The 18,591-nt window shown below is 39.5% G+C and overlaps 2 protein-coding genes across 9 annotated transcripts in view; one reads left to right on the top strand and one right to left on the bottom strand.

Moving 5' to 3' along the window:
- cpeb3 (cytoplasmic polyadenylation element binding protein 3) overlaps positions 1-16,337 on the bottom strand; it is a 50,104-nt gene extending 33,767 nt beyond the window's left edge. For 2 of the 8 annotated variants that reach the window (XM_034302712.2, XM_053232352.1), the window contains exons 1-2: positions 12,536-13,645; positions 5,679-5,832 (exon numbers count right to left, since the gene is read on the bottom strand). In XM_034302712.2, the coding sequence (XP_034158603.2) occupies positions 5,679-5,832; positions 12,536-13,564 (1,183 nt within the window). In that variant the 5' untranslated portion in view covers positions 13,565-13,645. Of the gene's footprint in view, positions 1-5,678; positions 5,833-12,535; positions 13,646-13,675; positions 13,770-15,499; positions 15,646-16,185 lie in introns of those variants that run through there. The other 6 variants (XM_034302714.2, XM_034302716.2, XM_034302715.2 and 3 more) reach the window with 6 other exon arrangements.
- A 70-nt stretch (positions 16,338-16,407) lies between these two features.
- Positions 16,408-18,591, top strand: part of marchf5 (membrane-associated ring finger (C3HC4) 5) — a 32,853-nt gene continuing 30,669 nt past the window's right edge. The window contains exon 1 of the mRNA XM_026932931.3: positions 16,408-16,852. Within this exon, the coding sequence (XP_026788732.1) occupies positions 16,809-16,852 (44 nt within the window). The 5' untranslated portion in view covers positions 16,408-16,808. The remainder of the gene's footprint in view (positions 16,853-18,591) is intronic.

Here is an 18,591-nt window from a genome sequence, read left to right as displayed (position 1 = left end):
TTTTGTTGTTGTTTGTACCTGCTCACAACACTGTAGCTGGTTTTATTTCCTGAAAATATAAACAAATGAATCATTTATACCACAGTGACCCTGACCAGAATAAAGCATTTAATGAAGATGACTGAATGAAAGAGTCACGCAGCACCACACGAGGATCACACCACGTCCAATTCACTCCCATGTTAATCACCACGGCTTTATTTGTCCCTCGAATTTCGTATTTGACCCGCTCAAGATTTTCACCTTACGCACACCTGTACTGTGATGGTTTTAGAGAACTTTTTGTAAGGTTTTTTTTTTTCCTTAGGATTTTGACTTTGTTAGGCAACTAGCGAACATGAGTTAACCTGACAGCAGAGCCTTTTTTTAAATCTTATTTACAAAATGTTCCAAATCTTCATGATACTGTTATCCATCTAGCAAACCTGAGCTAGTCTGAGAAACGTTTTAGGTCACAAGCATAACACATTTCTAATTCTATTTCTAATTCTACAGCTAACCTGACATTTCTCTTATGCTCCTAATATTAATGATGATGTTAGCCATCTAGCAAACTTGAGCTAGTCTGACAGGATTCTGACATTACATTCATAAAATGTTTATAATTTTACTTTTAATGTTAGCAGCAAACCTTGGAGGACTTCATGTATTTCATATGTATGTGTTTATGATATTTATTATAATGCTCATAAGATGGCTAATATGTATCTGTAGAAAACGTCTGAGTGCAGTCGCAGAGCTAAGGTTATATATGGGTTAAAAAACACACCCATCGGTCTGCACACAGATCCTTCTTGACTAAGGGTGTGCGTGGGTATATATGAGAAGCCACAGCTGGCAGAAGTATGATGTAGAGAACAGCACTGTCATGGTGTGCATTGGAACTAAAAAGAAGTCTCTGGAGCATCACTTTTTTTCTCTCGTGACAGGAGACATGAGCAGGTGGTTATTAACTGTGGACATAAATCACGTACCTCAGATTAAATTTACAGATTAAAGCCCATTTTACAGCAGGTACGACTCCAGTGTGGAGCATTCATCTCTCCAGTTATACCTTTTGAATTTTAACCGATGCCAGAGCACGGCTGTACTGCCGTGGTTAAAATTTCTGTTTATTATTTCTCTGTATTACGTCTGACAAAATCAAACCCATGCACCGCCACAGACCAAAAGGAAAGTTTACTTACAGTGGAAAAATGACTCTTATTACGCACTTGAAAAAGATGTGACCTTTGCCTCTCATGGCCTTTTAACTCTGCTTTCCTATATACATCCTGTTCACTAATGACCAGCAGGTGACAAATACTTTCAGCGACACAACATGGAGAGTTGGTGGTAATGGGAAGTCCAAGTTGTTTCCCCTGCAGGGAAATTACAACTCTAAACATGTGGGGTTTTTTAATGTACATGTCAAAGACTAAGAGAGGAGTGAAATTTCAACTCAATTTTAATTGTATAGTACTTTTAACAATAGACATTGTCCCAAAGCAGCTTTACATAAACCCGGATGTAGATGCCTAATGAGAAAGCCATACGCGACAGTGGCAAGGGAAAAGTCCCAGAGAAAACATGAGGAAGAAACCAAGAGAGGAACCAGACTCAAAAGGGAACTCATCCTTTTCTGGGTGAAGCTCGATAGCAGGATTATCGATCATAGTATAGTATAAATCACAGTACAGACTCATGCAGAGAAACTGAACACAGGACTAAGTGTGTTGAAAAGATTCAGCATGGGTATGTTGTGAAATGGGAAAAGCACAAGACGATCCTCCCCTTTAGGATTACAGCAGCAGTTGTTAGGTACACGTCTACAGTCCCCAGGTGAGATTATCCACTGAAGAAAGGATGAGTATTGGCCATAACCTGTTTTTGGGAAGTGCAAATCTTTAGGGTGTCCATGTGGGAACATCCAGAGCAGTAAAAGAGTGATAGAAATAAGGAAGTAAAAGTGAAAACTATGGACAGCCTGACAGACAATAAAGTCCCTGTTTTGCTCTCAGGGCGACACCCTGATAGTTTACACGCATGAGAAATAAAGAAGTATACTGAGGCATCTGCATGGACGCAACAAATCAGATGCATTTTAAGGCTTTTATACCTGGTTTCTGCTGACATTTCAGAAATTGGACAAATCTGGACAAAACTGGAGGTGAAGCCAAGTTGAGCATATCTCACACTCATTTGGTTGCCTTATTCAGGCCCATGAAGCTAAAATAATTGTAACACCATAGGGCTATCTTAGATAGGTAGGACTCACTTACAGCAAACAGTCTTGATTGCACAAGCAGTGTTACGATTCAAATTTTACTCATCACCGACACAATTTCTGGTAAATAACCTCATTGGAACCAGTGGAAAGATCAAGAGAATTAGTTCATCACTTCTGTATTTTGCAACCAGAAACGGTGAATAGCTCTTAAAAGCTATTTATATTATATTATATTATATTATATTATATTATATTATATTATATTATATTATATATAGCTTTATATTAAAAGCTATAGCTGTCCTGCTACAGAATCTCAGAAGCCTCTACAATGCCGTTCTTGCTTATGGCACCTCCAGCTTAGTCGATTTTCCAACGTCTTCAGTATAATGCCAAGGTCTTCAGAATCAGTCAATGTCTGTTCTCCTAAGCAGTAAAACCAGCCACAAACACAGAAGGACTGGAAAAACAGCTCCAAGAAACAGAAACAAAGCTCATAGTGCACCGACTGCCTCTGTGGAAAAACCAACATAAGGTGAGGAGACGGGCCACCCCAAGCCACCAGAACAGCTTCAACGCATCTTGGAATAGAATTTCTGGAACTGTACTGGAGAATGAACACCACTCTTCCAAAATATATTCCCTCAGTTGGTGTTTTGATGGTGGTGGACAGCATTGTCTAACACGTCACTCCAAAGTGACTGATAGGTTTTCAGCTGGGTTGAGATCTGCTAACTGCAAAGGCCATTGCATATGATTTACATCACTGTTATCCACTGAGTGATCTGTGAATGTGGGAATTGTCATCCTGGAAGAGACCACTCCCATCAAAAATGCTTCATCACAGGATAGAGTGATCAGTCAGAAGAACGTTGTTTTGATTTGTAGTGATTCTTCCCTTTAAGAGGACAAGCGGAACCAAACCATGCTATTAAAATGCCCCACTCATCATGTATAATGGGGTCCAAAAGTCTGAGAGCACTAGTGAAAATCCTTCTATTCTGCATCCTTTTTTTAATTTAATAAAACAATTTTCATTACAAATTATAATATTGACAACAACATAAGTGAAAAGTAGAATCTTTTAAATATTTACATGAATTTCAGAGTTTCTTAGTATTTGCTATGTCCCCTTTTTGCTTTAATGACAGTGTGCACTCGAGCCGGCATGGACTCTACAAGTTTGTGCAAAACCTTATGATCCATTTTAAATCAAATCCATCAGAGTGTCATCTGAACACATGCTTCAGTAGAAGGGATTAGTGATGAGGAAAATCTGACCTTTTGTACAAAGCAGTTAACATGGTCAATATCACACATTTGCTTACATTTAAATAGGGACCTAGAAATAGTGCAGAAACTTGAATGTCAAACATTCAAGATATTGAACATTTACTTTCTTTGTTTTAAATATGTCAAAATTCTAAAACCTTTTGTTTATTTCCAATTTAATTTTTTATTTTTTTTTAATCCCAGATTTTCAATGTGGTCTCAGACTTTTGGACCCCACTGTACGTATGTGCTAAGTTCCAAGTTTATTCGATATGCTGATCTAGGAGCTAATAATCTGTTAACTCAGTGTATATATGCACACAGCACACAGCACACAGCATTGACGGGTCAAAACCCAACAGGGGAGACGTGACTTGCAGCTGCAAAGCAAGTTCTTGAGGACAAACATTTTCTTGATAAACATTTTGCTTAAAATTTACTTCATCAAGAGTGCTCAGTGAGCCAAGAGAGCAGAAATAAGAACATCACGAGCCTGATGAATGCCCATGTTGTTTCACACAGTGCTCTTCGAACGTGTGAAAGCAGCTTGCTCAAGATTTTGGCTTCACGCTCAACAGTTTTGCCTTTTATTTGCATGAAAAGCAAACTAAAAACTCTTCGCCCTCACCAAGTGCTAATTCACAGTCGCACTTCAAATCATATTGTCGAGTTATTCTGGATGCCTCAACTGCTGGGACTGTATAATATCAGTGTTTATACCACAGTGCTGTTAATTAATTTTCTATGACGACATAGCTCTGACACGAGTACCTGCTGTAATTCAAACGACAGGTTTATATTAATGTGCTCGTTCTAATATATTATCATTCTAAAGTCACAACTCATTCACAGTGACTTGTACGGTGGATGAGCTACATAAAAAAGGCTAACAGTGTAATAAACAGAAAGAAGATCTATAACGTATAATCGTTTTCTGTAAGTTGACATTTATCTAACATTAATGGAAGGAGTCTGTGTTATAGTCATCAAGTTTTCCAGATTTTGTACTTTCTTGGTTCTCATCAACATGACAACATGTTTTTTTTTTCTTAATCTTCAAGAGAGAAAAAGGGAGGCTGTTGTGGAAACAACAGTAAACTAACTAATGTTCCACAACAATGTAACTATAAATGGATAAAAAGCATGTTTCTTTCATTAATTAAAAAAAAATTGTAACTGTTGGCAAATTGCTGTTGTATAAGCGGAACAAAACTCTTCAGAACGTGCTGTTATTGGAAATTATACAACAGTTAGTTCCAGTCCACTAATGTGATTGGTCGAGATGTGTTCCAAGAGTGCTTATATTTAGTATAACCGCGTTGGAAAGTTTCACTGTGTATATCACTCTGCTTGTCTTTGTGCAAATCATTGTGAGTTAGCTAACCAGCTATAAAGTGAGTGTGGCTTCTTCAGGATCTATTTCCACTATCAAAACTAAACAAAACACTTGGCCATATTGTGTCCGAAATGTCACTTACTCAATATTAATTTCTTGCTTATAAAACCGATGTATAAAAGCAATATCAAACTCACAATCATGCTGTTATACTGAATAACTGCACTCTTGCTTGTGTGATATTGCTTAAACAATCTTTATGGAAGTAACAGTAACTCGGCTTCACCTCGGGCATACCACTCATACCACCCTGTCATTGATTATTTCCAATAAAAGAACACCGCCATGTGTTTTATTCCTATGATAAGGGGTGAAACTTTTGCACTAATATTTTCCCCCTATGAGCTGCACTGAATTCCAGGTCTCTCAGTCTCACAGTCTCAGCCTGGGGAAAACAGACACACAAATGCATCAATCCACGAACTCTAGTACTATTGACGCATACAGACTTTATTTACTCTGTCTGTGTTTGTCACACCATAAGTCACGAGACTGATAATCAGCTCACATCAATTAACACAGTCAAAGATTTTATGCTTTGCAAAAAGAAAGGAAAAGGCATCATTTAAAACCGGATGAAATTAACAAAACGACAGGCAACCAATTGTGACTGATGGACACACACAAGCTGAACATATATAAATATTTCTACATATAGCTGATTTTGCAGGTAAGGTCATGGTTAATTTACAAAATAAAGTCATATCATATAATGTGAAACAAAACCATGTCAATCTGAGATGATCTGCCTGAAGCTTTAAAAAGAAGCAAAATAAGCATGGATGTGTGAATATTCCTAACCTGCAAAATGATTCCTCCATACAATATCAGCGATAGTCATTGGTGGGCCCCCGACAGGGTGGTGTTTACCTTTGTCGTGGTCAGTCCTTATCATATCCATTAAGGAATTCTCCAAAGTTTGCAAGTTAAATGGATCAAAGGGCCGATTCCGGTCCTGAAAGACAGAAAATGGAGATGGTTAGACATCATAAAGTAAAAGCAACAGTTTAGTGTTACTGTTTGATTTTAACTTTGTTGCTGTCAATCACATTGTCTTATTCATTCTCAAATACATCAGTACTCATCAGTCATGTTCCTCTTAGGATATGACTGTTATTGTTTAAAAAAAAAAGAGGGGGAATAATGGACAAGACAAGATGTCTGAAGCACACAAGCCCAGATCTGAAGGAACCATATGCGTTTTCAAGAGGGAACATGAAGGGAATTAGTTAGGAGCAACGTAAATCAATTGTCTCTAAGGACATGAGACCGAGAACAAGCACTCATCTGTCATAACTGGCAACAGTGCTGACATTTAAGCCTTAAACTCACAAAACCAAGTATGCCTTCAAGGAAACATGTGACATTTGGTGCTTGGTCATGACATGTCTGAGCAGATAAACATCCCAGTGTTTATGCCAAAGACTAGACACCTAACCATCATATCCAAATGTATGGGTAAAGCGATAGACAAATGTAGTTAAATCAGCCAAGACATGTTTTGTGTTAGAAGTTTGCTGCGTTAATTCGGGACCGGACCTATGACGTTTATGTAGTTAACAAGTAAGTGGCATGTAAAATTCCCGTTTTAACACTGTGCATGTCTAAATCTTCACCTCCTCAGGCCAGAAGATCACCTCACATTCTGGCTCAGTAGCTAATAGGCTACCACATGTACATGACTCATAAAACTGCACACTAAGGCCATTTTCATATTAAAAATTAAATATACAAATCAAATTTGAAGTATATTATCATCAGAGTCTCTTCTAATGAATAAATCAACCTCCTACTTTGGTCTAATGCTAGCGCGCACTGATAGAAAACTACGTGCTGAGAAAGAAACCCTGGCTTCAAGATGGCTGCTAAAGTTTATAGTTGTGCTTTTGTACATTTTATAGATAATTTGTCTGAAACTACATAAGCTAGTTTGTCTGAGTTTGAGGCAAGTGTGTAAAAAATGTTGGCATACAGTTTGCGCAGTGCTAAACTAGCTTTCTTTACGTGTTAGCAGTATTAGCGATGTAGCTCCGGGGGGGGGGGGGGCACAAACATTATGCAAATTTCCTTTTTCCCTTTTGTTTTGAGGAGAAATTCATGGACATAAAACACTGGAAGAACAAGAACAAACCGCTTGTGAGATATTTAGGGCAGTTTTTCCTCAGGGCATATGTCATGTTAGCATGAAATATGAAATAAGGTTCTAGGTTTTCTAGAGGTCTTCAACAGTGATAAACAAAATATATTAATGATTTTCATAATACCATATTCACCAAACTATTTTCTACAATTATTCTTTTCTTTTCCTTATGACCAATCAGAATTGAGAATTCAACAGCACTGTGGTAAAATTAATATCAATCACAAGAGCATCTCAATTTAAGAGAAAAAGTCATATGACCACTCCTGGCAGCATATCATGGCTCTTTCACAGCTAAAATGTCACTGTGCAGTGTTTTTCGGTTTCAGTTTGCAGTAGGACTCAGTGCTGTGAAATGAAAAAGACGTTTTTTTTTTCCTCCATGCCTCGCCTCAACTTGTACAGAGTTGGTTTCGGTAGGTGTGTTTTGAATGTTAAGCAGCAATCGGGGTCAAATTTGGGTTTGATTAAACTTTAATTACAATTGCAAGTCATACGATCCAAAGCATGACCACTCGCTCGCTCTCTCTATACAAAAATGGTGGCTTGGACAGTGTGAAGCGATTTTGTCATTCATCATCTGTATGCAGTGAAACTGAGTGTGTAGCAGTACGGTATAAATGCGGCTAGTTAAGCATGCCATAAATTAAGTTTACATGTGGAATGTAATGGCATGAATGTTTGTGTCATACTGCGAACCCACACACTACAGCTGATAAATGCTTAATGTTTTTGTTGCATACACGTCATTTTTCATGTGTGTGTGGACGGCAGTTTAAATATTTGAATATTATTCAAATAATGCCTTGAAAAATTCGAATAGTAATTTTGCCTGAAATGGCCATGCCTCATATTGTTATCCAGTGTTAGATCAGTTCATCCATAACCGTCATCAAACACATGAACTAAATCTTATCCTGCAGTGAAAGAAGATCCAAATCTGAAATTGTAGGGGATGGACGGATGAGCGAGTACAAACCTGGGTACAACGGTGGAGAGAAAGTGTGTGTGTGTGTGTGTGTGTGTGAGTGAGAGAGAGAGAGTGAAAGAGTTGGCCGAAGCCTTCCCTGCCCAGCAACCCAGTTTGCTCACCACCACAGCTATTGTCCTGTAACTGACAGAGCCATTCAAAAAGTGTTATTTCCCCTCTGTGAGCCCAGATAGGAATCTGCCCACTTTGTACTAATCATGAGTGTTCAAAACGCTGAGCTTCTCACTTCAGTCTGGTGCTACAACGCACACACAACACGCGCACACACACGCGCGCACATCCTGCCGGCACATGCTGCAGACAGCCACGGTGTCAGGAAACCCTGATTATTAACTGATCACGTTCACTTGGCCCATAATGACTAGCATTTCCTTTTTTTTTTCAGGCCGATTTCGAAGAAGGATTTCAAATTATCTTAACACTCACGTAAGCAGTAAAATCACACATGACCCATGGCAAACTGACAGCTCAGTGATAATTTCAGACTATAGGGGAAAAAAAACATGAAAGGTAGCTTAAATTCACATGCCTTTTAACAACAAAGTATTCACACCCCTTAAAAATTTGCATCTCAAAACAGAGACATGCCGCTGGGAGTTCCAGCACATTTACATAGTCATCCTGCCTGGTTTGACATCAGAAGATCAGACAAGCATCACCAAATGCAAAACTCCAGTATATGGCGAGGTGAGCATGTGAATGGGGGTCTCAACTGATGCTGAAACAATGGTATTTCCCACAATTTCATTTAAAGCTGTTGTGAAAGCAAAGCAGTCTTAATCAGCGTTTCGTAAATTTAGTCATGGGATATTGCTCTCTTACACCACGGCGCTGTTGAATTTTCGAATCTGATTGTTCAGAAAGTGTTGATTAATTTTCAGGCCTGACAGTAATATCAAGGCTTTATTAATACATTCATTCTAATACATTACTGTGTCTATAGCAACAACTTGTGTGGCGTACAATCCAAGACTAATAATAAGAAAATATAAAAACTACTCTACTTTAACAAAGAAAAACATAATTTCTGCTATGACAACGTATCGGAAGTTTCAGGTGATATGACAAGCCGTGTTTTTGTGTCTTATTAACTTAAAGAAAAAAAAAAAAAAAAAAAAAAAAAAGAGGCTGATGAGGGGACGACTGTTTATAGCTGTTGTAAAGTAAGTGATAACAGGACTTGTTTCATGGACATTCTACAACTGAATGTAACTATAAACTGATAAAGTATCATGTGCTGTCCTTTTAATTAATCGGCAAATTGCTGTGGAATTAAAGTAGATAAAAGATTTCAGGATGTGCTATACTGGAAAAAAAATTAACTAATAATCAAATAACCAATTGGTTTTGCATCATCCCACATTACTAATTATTTTCCTGTAACAGCACACCCCATCATGTTTTATTCCTTACGTATCTGTTTCACATTATAAGAGTAAGTAATACTATTCAAAGAAAAATGAAAACATGTTGTAAACTGCAACTGTTAACTATGATTGCCTTTTGATAAGCAGTAACTGGCTAAGTGTTAGACCACAAAACAGTGAAAAAAAACCCACCTTAACCAAGAATACTGATTAAAATATAAGGAAGGAGCAATCTGATTATGCTCCTGAAGTCAATGATAATAAATCTTCAAGTTAGCAGACAGAACCAGTAATGTGCTAACAGTAAACAATTAATGTTTATGGTAAAAACACTTCCTGTTTACAAAATTGAAGATACTTTATTGGCTCAAATAAGGCAGCTAGTTGTAATATTATGCGACCACAGGTCTGCAAAGCCGTGCTGTTATGCGTTTATGTGGAAATTCCATTTCATGTGCTAGTTCAGGGAATTGGTGGAGGACACGGTTCCATGAAAGTGAAGTCCATAATGGTTGGTGATTTTTTGTTACGAGAGCTGGCCCAGTAGCTGGTTTGTGATTCTAACTGCTCTCTGGCTGTCCTCCCTCCCCCTTCCTCCTTTTTTTTTTTTTGCCTCATTTCATCACACCAGACTGCTGGATCATCCCATTTGACCTTGTGTTACCATTAGTCTACTTTGTAATGCCATGTCTACTGCTATAAACAGTTTGCTATGACCTCTGACTCAAATTGAGAAAAGGTGAGGTTCATTAATAACAATTATTTTAAGCATTCAAGCAAAGAATATTCCATTCTGTTTAAACAGGAGTCTAGATCTGTTCATCTGTTTAAGACAGCACCTTCAGGGAAAGAAAGAGTGTTACTAACCAGGTCTAATGCCTTACCAAAACATGATATGAATTCACTGCTCCTATTAAAGTAATTTTCCATTAGACGCAATCAGAGTGAAATAAACTGTTTAAGATGTTTTTAAGAAACTACTTAAATGGGCTAAGAACATCTCTACATATGATTAAAAATGCCAAGACTTAGAAACATATATGTCCATATATGGATGGAAGTTTTCCGTACACCGTGCCATCGCTAAATGAGCTCACTCCCTGATTCACGGCTTTTTAAGTATTGAAAAAATACATTTTAAATGGACAGTGTGAATTTCGCAACTTTGCTGACAATTTTGCCCCAAAACCCAAATCTTTAACATCAGAATCAACAACTCAAGAGGAGTTAATCATTTCTGAATTCAGGTGTAATTCATTGTGAACAATCTTTAGGAAGCTTAAATAGTAGGACAATAAATGAGTGAGGAAATAAACATGCTACTGTACATTACAACTAAAAGGCACTTCTGCGTTTTGTATTAGTTGAAGACTGCGTACACTCAGGCGTTGCCCGATGCGCCAAGATGGAATCTTGCTAAGAGCTGTGTCCTAGTATAAGTGCTACTGTTTCAGCCAACACGGGCTGCCCTTTCACCAAACACGCAAGATGATCTCACAGCATGATGACAGAAGAAAAGACACAGTTTAACTTTATCAGGTGGATCATTTCTTAAGAAGTGTAACTTAAATATTTTTGCTTTCTAAATATGATTGTGTTCAAATGACACCAGTTGTGCCCTTCAGCTCATGCCCAAAACAACCAAACCCTGCAACACTGGTGGAGAAGGCACAAGTCACACAAGTCGTCACTGGAGACACAAGGCAGAACCTGTCGCTTGGTGGATAACCACCTACATGACTCATCAGTTTTCTCTCTGCCGCAGTGCTGACCTTTTCCACTGGTGTAGAAGTGCAGCTACACTGGGGCTAATCCATATATGGGAGAAATACACAATACAGCACTAACACAACAGGGAGGTTTAAAACAAACAAAAAGAGCCTACAAGTCTTCAGACATACACTAATGGAAAAAAAAAAAAACTCTGGAAACATTTTATTTTTGAGCTGTGCAGTTTACAGTAAACTTCCCAGTACACAGTATAACCACCAATATGCTTTTTCTTTACAAACTACACAGTTGAAAAGTTATTTTTCTCTTTCAGAGTGAAAACATTTTTTGTTGAACAAGCCACAAACTAGAAATGGATTTATCTATATTTGTCTTTATTTGAGAATAACAGGGCCAGGCAGATCACTGAGGCCCAATGTTTCCATTCATGACAGCAGTGACAAACAGCTCTGACATGACCAGGGGGGCGGGGTCTATATACCCCGCCCTCTTTATAATCCACCAATCAAATCCACTTGCTGGTACCTTTAAACGCCCCTGAGTGAGCTGGCAGAAGGGCCTGAGAGAAATTAACCATTTACACTCGCCCAGTACAGGCTGGGTTCCTCTTCTTCAATACAGCTTTATAAAATGAAATAGAGAGTAAGTTATGAAGGGTGTAACGGGGTTAAAAGGAGGATAGACGACAGTATTTGTGAAAATGATTTGCCAGTGTGACGTGCATTCAAATTCATGTTGAAAAAGGTGCAAATATGGAGGAGCACTGGGGCTGGAGAGGGTAGAGCTCAGGTCATCATCATGCAAGCGTCAGGCCTTCACTGAGACACAGTGGCTAATGGTCATGATATGCGTGTGAGAGAGAGAGAGGTATCTAGATAACCAGATAGGGAGATAGAGAGAGAGAGAGACAGAGATAGCCAGATAGAGAGAGACAGAGGGAGAGAGAGAGACACACAGATAGAGAGACAGACAGACAGAGAGTGAGACAGAGAGAGAGAGGAGTGTGTTATTTGACCTTCGCATAAAGGTTAGCCAGTCGTTAGCCAGTTGTTAGCCGTGCCGTAGTTTTAGACATCGCTCTGAAGGTCATACTCTATAAAACCCTCATTTCCTTATCAGCACGATAGGAATGATCACATATTACACGTATAAACTAATAAAGAGACATTCTTTAAGTGCTGCCACCTGAAACAGCAGGCTGAAAGCAGAGCTGGCAGTGAAACAGCCCCTGCATCAGCTCATTATGAGCTCCAGCCTGAGCAGCACATCCTCCTGTGTGCGGCTCTATATCCTGCCCAGTGGAGCAGAACGTTAAACACTAGCCTACCTGGCTAACTAATCAGTCCGTCAGCATAAACATTAGTAAATAACAGCCTATTTCTTACATATAATAAACACAACAGATACTAGCAATGATGAAATCTCTCACCTGAAAAGGTAACATATTGTTGCCGTTGTCCGTCCTGAAGGCGTTGTCCTCCAGCCAGGGCTTTGGGGTGAGCGGGGCGGCTCTGGGGAACTTCGGCGGGGCGATGACATTAGTCGGGTAGGGCTTCTTCATCGGAGAGATGGGGTTAAGAGCCGAAGGCAGGCCGACTCCTACACCGACCCCGACGGCTCTCCGCGGGTCCCGGCCGGCCGGCAGCCCGCTCCAGGGGTTGGAGCCGGAGCTCCACACGGCGCTCTGCTGAGCGCTCCACGCCGACGACGAGGAGGACGAGGACGGCGAGGCCTTGCTGTTCACCACGGCCTGGTGGCTGTACGCGTTCCGCTGAGGAAAAGCAGCCTGGTTGGGGCTGACCGGAGACCTCCTCTGCTGCTGCTGCTGCTGCTGTACTTGCTGCTGCTGTGACTGTGCCAAGCCGATCTGCGGCGAAAAGCCGCCTCCGAAAACCGGGTTGACGTGGTGCGGGAAGTTCTGGAAAAGCATGGTGCCGTTCACCGAGGGGATTCCTTGGAAAAAACTATCGTCCACCGCGTTCGCCGTTCCCGACGACCAAGTGCTGGCGAACGAAGGAGACAAGGAGTTGCCGCCGGTCTCCGGGAAGCCCAGACCCGGCAGGATCGGCGACTCCATTGCTACTTTCTCTTTGCTGCTTTGGACCGAAGGCGCTTGGCTGCTCCCGTTCGACGGGCTGCTGTCCTCAGAGATCGCCGGCTCGGACGGTGAGGGAGTCGGCGTGGAAGGAGGCTCGACGCTCGCTGGGTCTGGCTGCTGCTGTTGCTGCTGCTGCTGGTGAGGCTGAGCTTTGCTTTTGTCCATCAGTAAATCATCCTGCATGGTTTGCTGAGCTGCAAGGGGGAGAAACAGAGACGAGTTATTATTGAGGATATCGTACACCACATTCGTTGGACTGCTACGGTGCTTGGACGCTGAAAGCGACGCGAGAGGGAGACTGTTATAGCTGCCGCTACTGCTGAGGAGCGCCGACTGTAAGGCGAACCCGTAATCACCCATTTAGCCCAAACTGTTTATCCTTAACCCGTCTCTACACACACGCACACACACACAGGGACTGCTCCCAATGTGAATAAAGCAGAAAAGAGCTCTGAAGGCAGCGATATTCACCGATTTTTTTCGCCACGTCTCTTTTTTCCTCTCACCGGAACTCCAGACTGCAATGTGAAAGTGATTCTTGTTCCTGTTTTTTTGCCCGTAGCCCCGCCCCCTCTTTAGAAATTTGCATACGTCAATAAATAGAGCCGCGTCCTTCAGCAAGGTTAAAGGAGACGCGCTACATTGTGCTCCTGTACCACATACCGGCTTTTATTATTATTATTATTATTATTATTATTATTATTGCAACAACTGTAGCCTATATTATCCTAAAAAATAGTATTTTACAGGATATGGTATTTGAGTTCTGGGTAGCCTACATAAAATTATCATAAGATTTAAGCATGGTCACCCTTAAAATGACTGTATAATAAACACAGCTTCACACATGACCTCAAGAAATCATTTAAAGTATTAATCATTTCCCTGGATTGTGCCTTTGTTGCAGAAAAAAAAAAAAAACTTCTGGTTATATAACATAAAACATCCACAAATGACTAGTCATGCTACAGGGTGGCCATAAAGACAGTAAAACTACATATACTTAATTTCACAGTTATTATTTACAACATATGGTCTACATATTCACCCTTAGGTGAATATGCAATCTCTCAGCTGCCGCATCATGTTTTTGTGGATTTTGCTCAACATATTCCCATAGGTTCCTGACTTTTCGGACATTCTGTATTTAAAAAACAAGAGATGACTTAATTGTGGTTATGCTTATTTATTGCAAGATCTGAGTTTCAGTCAGACATGACACTGGCCAAAGCATTTCTTGTGTAAGTATGCATAGTGTATAAGTGTAAGTATGTATAGTGTATAAGCGTAAGTATGTATAGTGTATAAGAGTCAGTACAGTTTTGATCAAATATTATCTCAGGAACTACTAAACTGTAACCCTTAATATGTATCGTTGACCTGGAAGCTTGGTTAAAGAATCATTTTATATGATTTAAAGTACATAACCTTGTAACCTTTTACATAATATGCACCTTTCTAAGTAAAAGAGACACACTAAATGTACAAAAGGTGTACGCTTGTGGTATCACCTCAGGGAGAAGGATATGTACTACAATTTATTAGCCTTTTTTTCTGGGAGAAAATAATGAAGGGTTTAAATTTGTCTCATATGATACTGCTGCAGCAGATGGCTGACCAAAATAACCTGAAGCACTAGGCTAAGCCAAAATAGAAAGTACCCTATCGATTATTAGGTGATATTAATGTGTAGATTAAAATACGACTGTAAAAAGATCTTCAAGTAGGCCAAGTGCGCTATGCGACATTTTTAGACCTAGCCCCAGAGACGCAAGCTGCACCTCTGAGAGCAGGGTGGACTTTAAATATTCAAAAGCAAAGGTTGCTCTTTAACTTCAACAAATGATTCCTTGCCATGGAATCGGAGTATCTACGAGGCAGCCGCAGTTAATCCTGGCATACACCCTGCTGCAGAAGAGCCGCCCAGTCAAGGTCAACAGAGTGATCAATACACCTGGCAGCTGGGCAAAGTATAGGCTACAACACACACACACACACACTCACACACACTCACTCACTCACTCGCACGCGCGCGCGCACACTTTCCGAGCTACAAAAGTGCCTGGCCTATGCGTCAAAGCTTCTACATCTCCATATGTTTCAGGAGACACGCATATACTACTACTGTGGAGGCAATCGGAAGGGGAAAGAGTCATGCATCCTGCTTCACTAATCCTCCTCTGCACCGACAACAAGCCACAAACATATGCTACACATCCATGCATGCTTTTATTATTATTATTATTATTATTATTATTATTACTGCGCTTGTAAACTACACGAAGCAGACTTTACCTTGTCGTTCACCTTTTTTTGGATTCTGTAAATAAGCCTATTTCTGTGTGCCTCGTCTGGCTATGGATAATGACAAACCAGCTACCTTTCTACAGCGAGGTCGAGTCAGCAGTTGCCTCAACAGCTGATTGACTGCGGCGCATGGACGGCGCACAGGAGGCTTACGGGAAATGTAGTTTTTATTCCCCCTGGTCACTAACCAGGAGAGTAAACACAGCAATATAAAGGCTTCAAATAGTTCTGAGGATTAAAGAATGAGTCTTAATAGCCATATCCGAATTATCGCCATATTGCAGAACGTTTTAGCATTTTTTGAAAATAAATGATGACATAGACTACAATTCAGTATATCCATTTAAATCTAGAGAGTATATTGCTTAGTTTACTAATGGAGCAAACATTTAGTCATCATTGACCTAAACATAGAACAATCCTTGAAAAAAACATGAAATGGAAATGCTATCAAAATTATGACTCACTGTCAACACATTCTGCTGATATGAAACCACACAAACGCCTCTTACACGCAGATTATTGAGTATTGAACACTATATTTTTAGCACAACGTCACTGAATTCCCATTTCTCTCTTCTTGAATTGAAGACATCAGTGATGAATGTGCATATGTGAATCTATAGATCACTTCACTGGTGAATCATGCCACCAAAACACGCTGAGTTTCTTACCGCGATACGAAGTGTTTTGTAGCCATATGTGTATCTTCATGTTTCCTCTCTTTCCCAAGCAGCCTCCAGCTCGGGCCCGCCTGCTTTCTCTGTGTTAAAGGATAACCCAAACTTGAGGTTTTAGCTACATGTACAGGGGAAGAGTATGAATTCACACTACATATCCCAGAACACCTAGTGCGCCGTGCGTCTCTCACACACCAGTGTTATGATTTGTCGGCGCATGCGCAGTGTGTCTCCTGGTTAGCGCGCAGTCAGGAGCTGTAAATGGAGTCCAGCGGTCACGCTGACGCGATAACGCCGAGAACAGACGAAGTGTTAGCGGTGTGGTGTGAGAACGCTATCCGTGAGCGTAAAAGCAGTGTTAGTGCCAGTTATTAGCTTGTTATGTGATAGCTTAGCTTAGTGTTGTGTGCTCTATCGCAGCTAGTTAGCTAGCATAACTGCTACAGCGCAGCGAGGTGGGCTCGGGCTTGTCGTTCTCCTGAAGGCCTGGCTTTAGCTTAGCTTATCTTATAGCTTAGCTTATCTTAGCTTAGCTTAGCATAGCTTCCGCTAATTACCAAATAGTTTGTAAGAACTAGCGATTCCTGTGTGATTTTGAAGGCTACAGAGCACAAGGCATGGCAGACGAGACCGCCGTTGCAATGCAGCAAATGTTGGACAGGTATGTGAATTAGCCATGTCAATTACATAATAATAATAATAATAATAATAATAATTTGGTTAACGTCACCTGTTTGGTTAGCTAAGTTAAGCTTAAGTTAGCTATATGGTTAGCTAGCATGTTTTCGGCAACATTAGAGTTAGCTAAAGCAGTGTTAATGGGTTTTTATGCATTACATTTTTAAGTGTATTTATTTATTTATTTATTTATTTAAAGCTAAATACCTTAACACAGATTATTTCTAAGACTAACTATCAGTTTAGCTGCTGCCTTTAGTTTTATTAAGGCTATAAATATAGCTATGAGTGTTATACATGACCCTTATTTTACTATATATTTTCATATACTTCTTGGAATTGTGCTTGTTAACTGGACTAGATGTAATGGATACACAGTCAGTGCATACAGGTGAGTGCAAAAGTTTGTACACCCTTCAGACAAAATGGGAGGCAAATTTATTTTAACCCAAAACTTCAGTGTGCACGAATTTACAGATGTTCATTATAGTAATATAAATTATAAAACGTTGTATTTTATTTGTGAGAAGAAATAACTGTTTTTAACAAAAAAAACTTACATTAAACGTCTTGGTTAAAAAAAAACAATTGGTTGAAAGGGTGTGCAAGGTTTTGCAGAATAAGTAATATATTGCTAAACAGTCTGCGTTTACGATAGCAATAGTGGAAACTATCAAAATGATATTAATTCAAAAGTTTGTGTCCAAACTGCTCCACATTTGCTGGATGTTATGAGCAAGTTTGATCCTTTGCCTGTTTCTCAGAGTAATGTCTTCGCCTCCTTTTTTCCTTACATATCTGTTATAACTTTGTCAGATGTCATCTTTAAATCCTCAGGGAAAAACTGACCTCTTGTTGTATAAGTTCTGCTCTTTTCCCCTCAGAACCCACTCTGAATGCAAACTCGTTATTCAGCGAGAGCCGTATTTAACGTTTGTCTGTACATTTTTAACTAAAAAGTAAATCTATACTAAAAATGAGTTTTTCTATCACATGCTCAGCTCAGTTTATCTAATGATTATGTACAATCATTTTTATAAACCACCAAATAAGTTTAGATTACATGAACTAATCAAAAATGTTTAGTAAACCTAAAGCAGTAAGATGATGCACAAAACACTGTACATCATATTCTCTTGATGTTATTTCTAACCTGTACACACACACACACAGACACCGGCCATCAGGATGGGAGGGTTTTCATCAATAATATTTGCTTAATGCGTAACTGAGAGGAAGGTGATATGCACAGATTGGGGATTTTAAAATAAATGTTGCCGTTATATTTCCGTTAACAATCACATGGCCTGGGCAATGGGACTCTATGTTGCTACGTAGTGAACAGAACACATGGTTTAAAATGTTATTATACTCTTTTACAAGACATGATCTGCATTGTTGTGGTCCTCCTTCTTACACAAAGCTTTAAATTGTATATAGCTAATCCAAAACTTTATATATTTGCTTTAATCTTCAGAAATCACAAGCTTGATCAGAATTTGTTTGTCTCCTTGTGACATGATGGACACATTTCCACTTAAAGTTTTTTCCATAATTGTAGCAAAATGAAATAGTTTTCTGAATTACATATGAAACAACATGAATGTGCATTTTGTCTTGGTATGTATTGATATATTGAGATCCACACTTTTCTACAGTGTGATTCTATGAGTTTCTATAGTTTTTCTACAAGATGATACAACACACATGAGATCAGAAAAA

Source organism: Pangasianodon hypophthalmus, chromosome 3, assembly GCF_027358585.1.
Source record: "Pangasianodon hypophthalmus isolate fPanHyp1 chromosome 3, fPanHyp1.pri, whole genome shotgun sequence".
Classification (NCBI taxonomy): domain Eukaryota; kingdom Metazoa; phylum Chordata; class Actinopteri; order Siluriformes; family Pangasiidae; genus Pangasianodon; species Pangasianodon hypophthalmus.
This window is presented reverse-complemented; position numbering and strand designations above follow the sequence as displayed.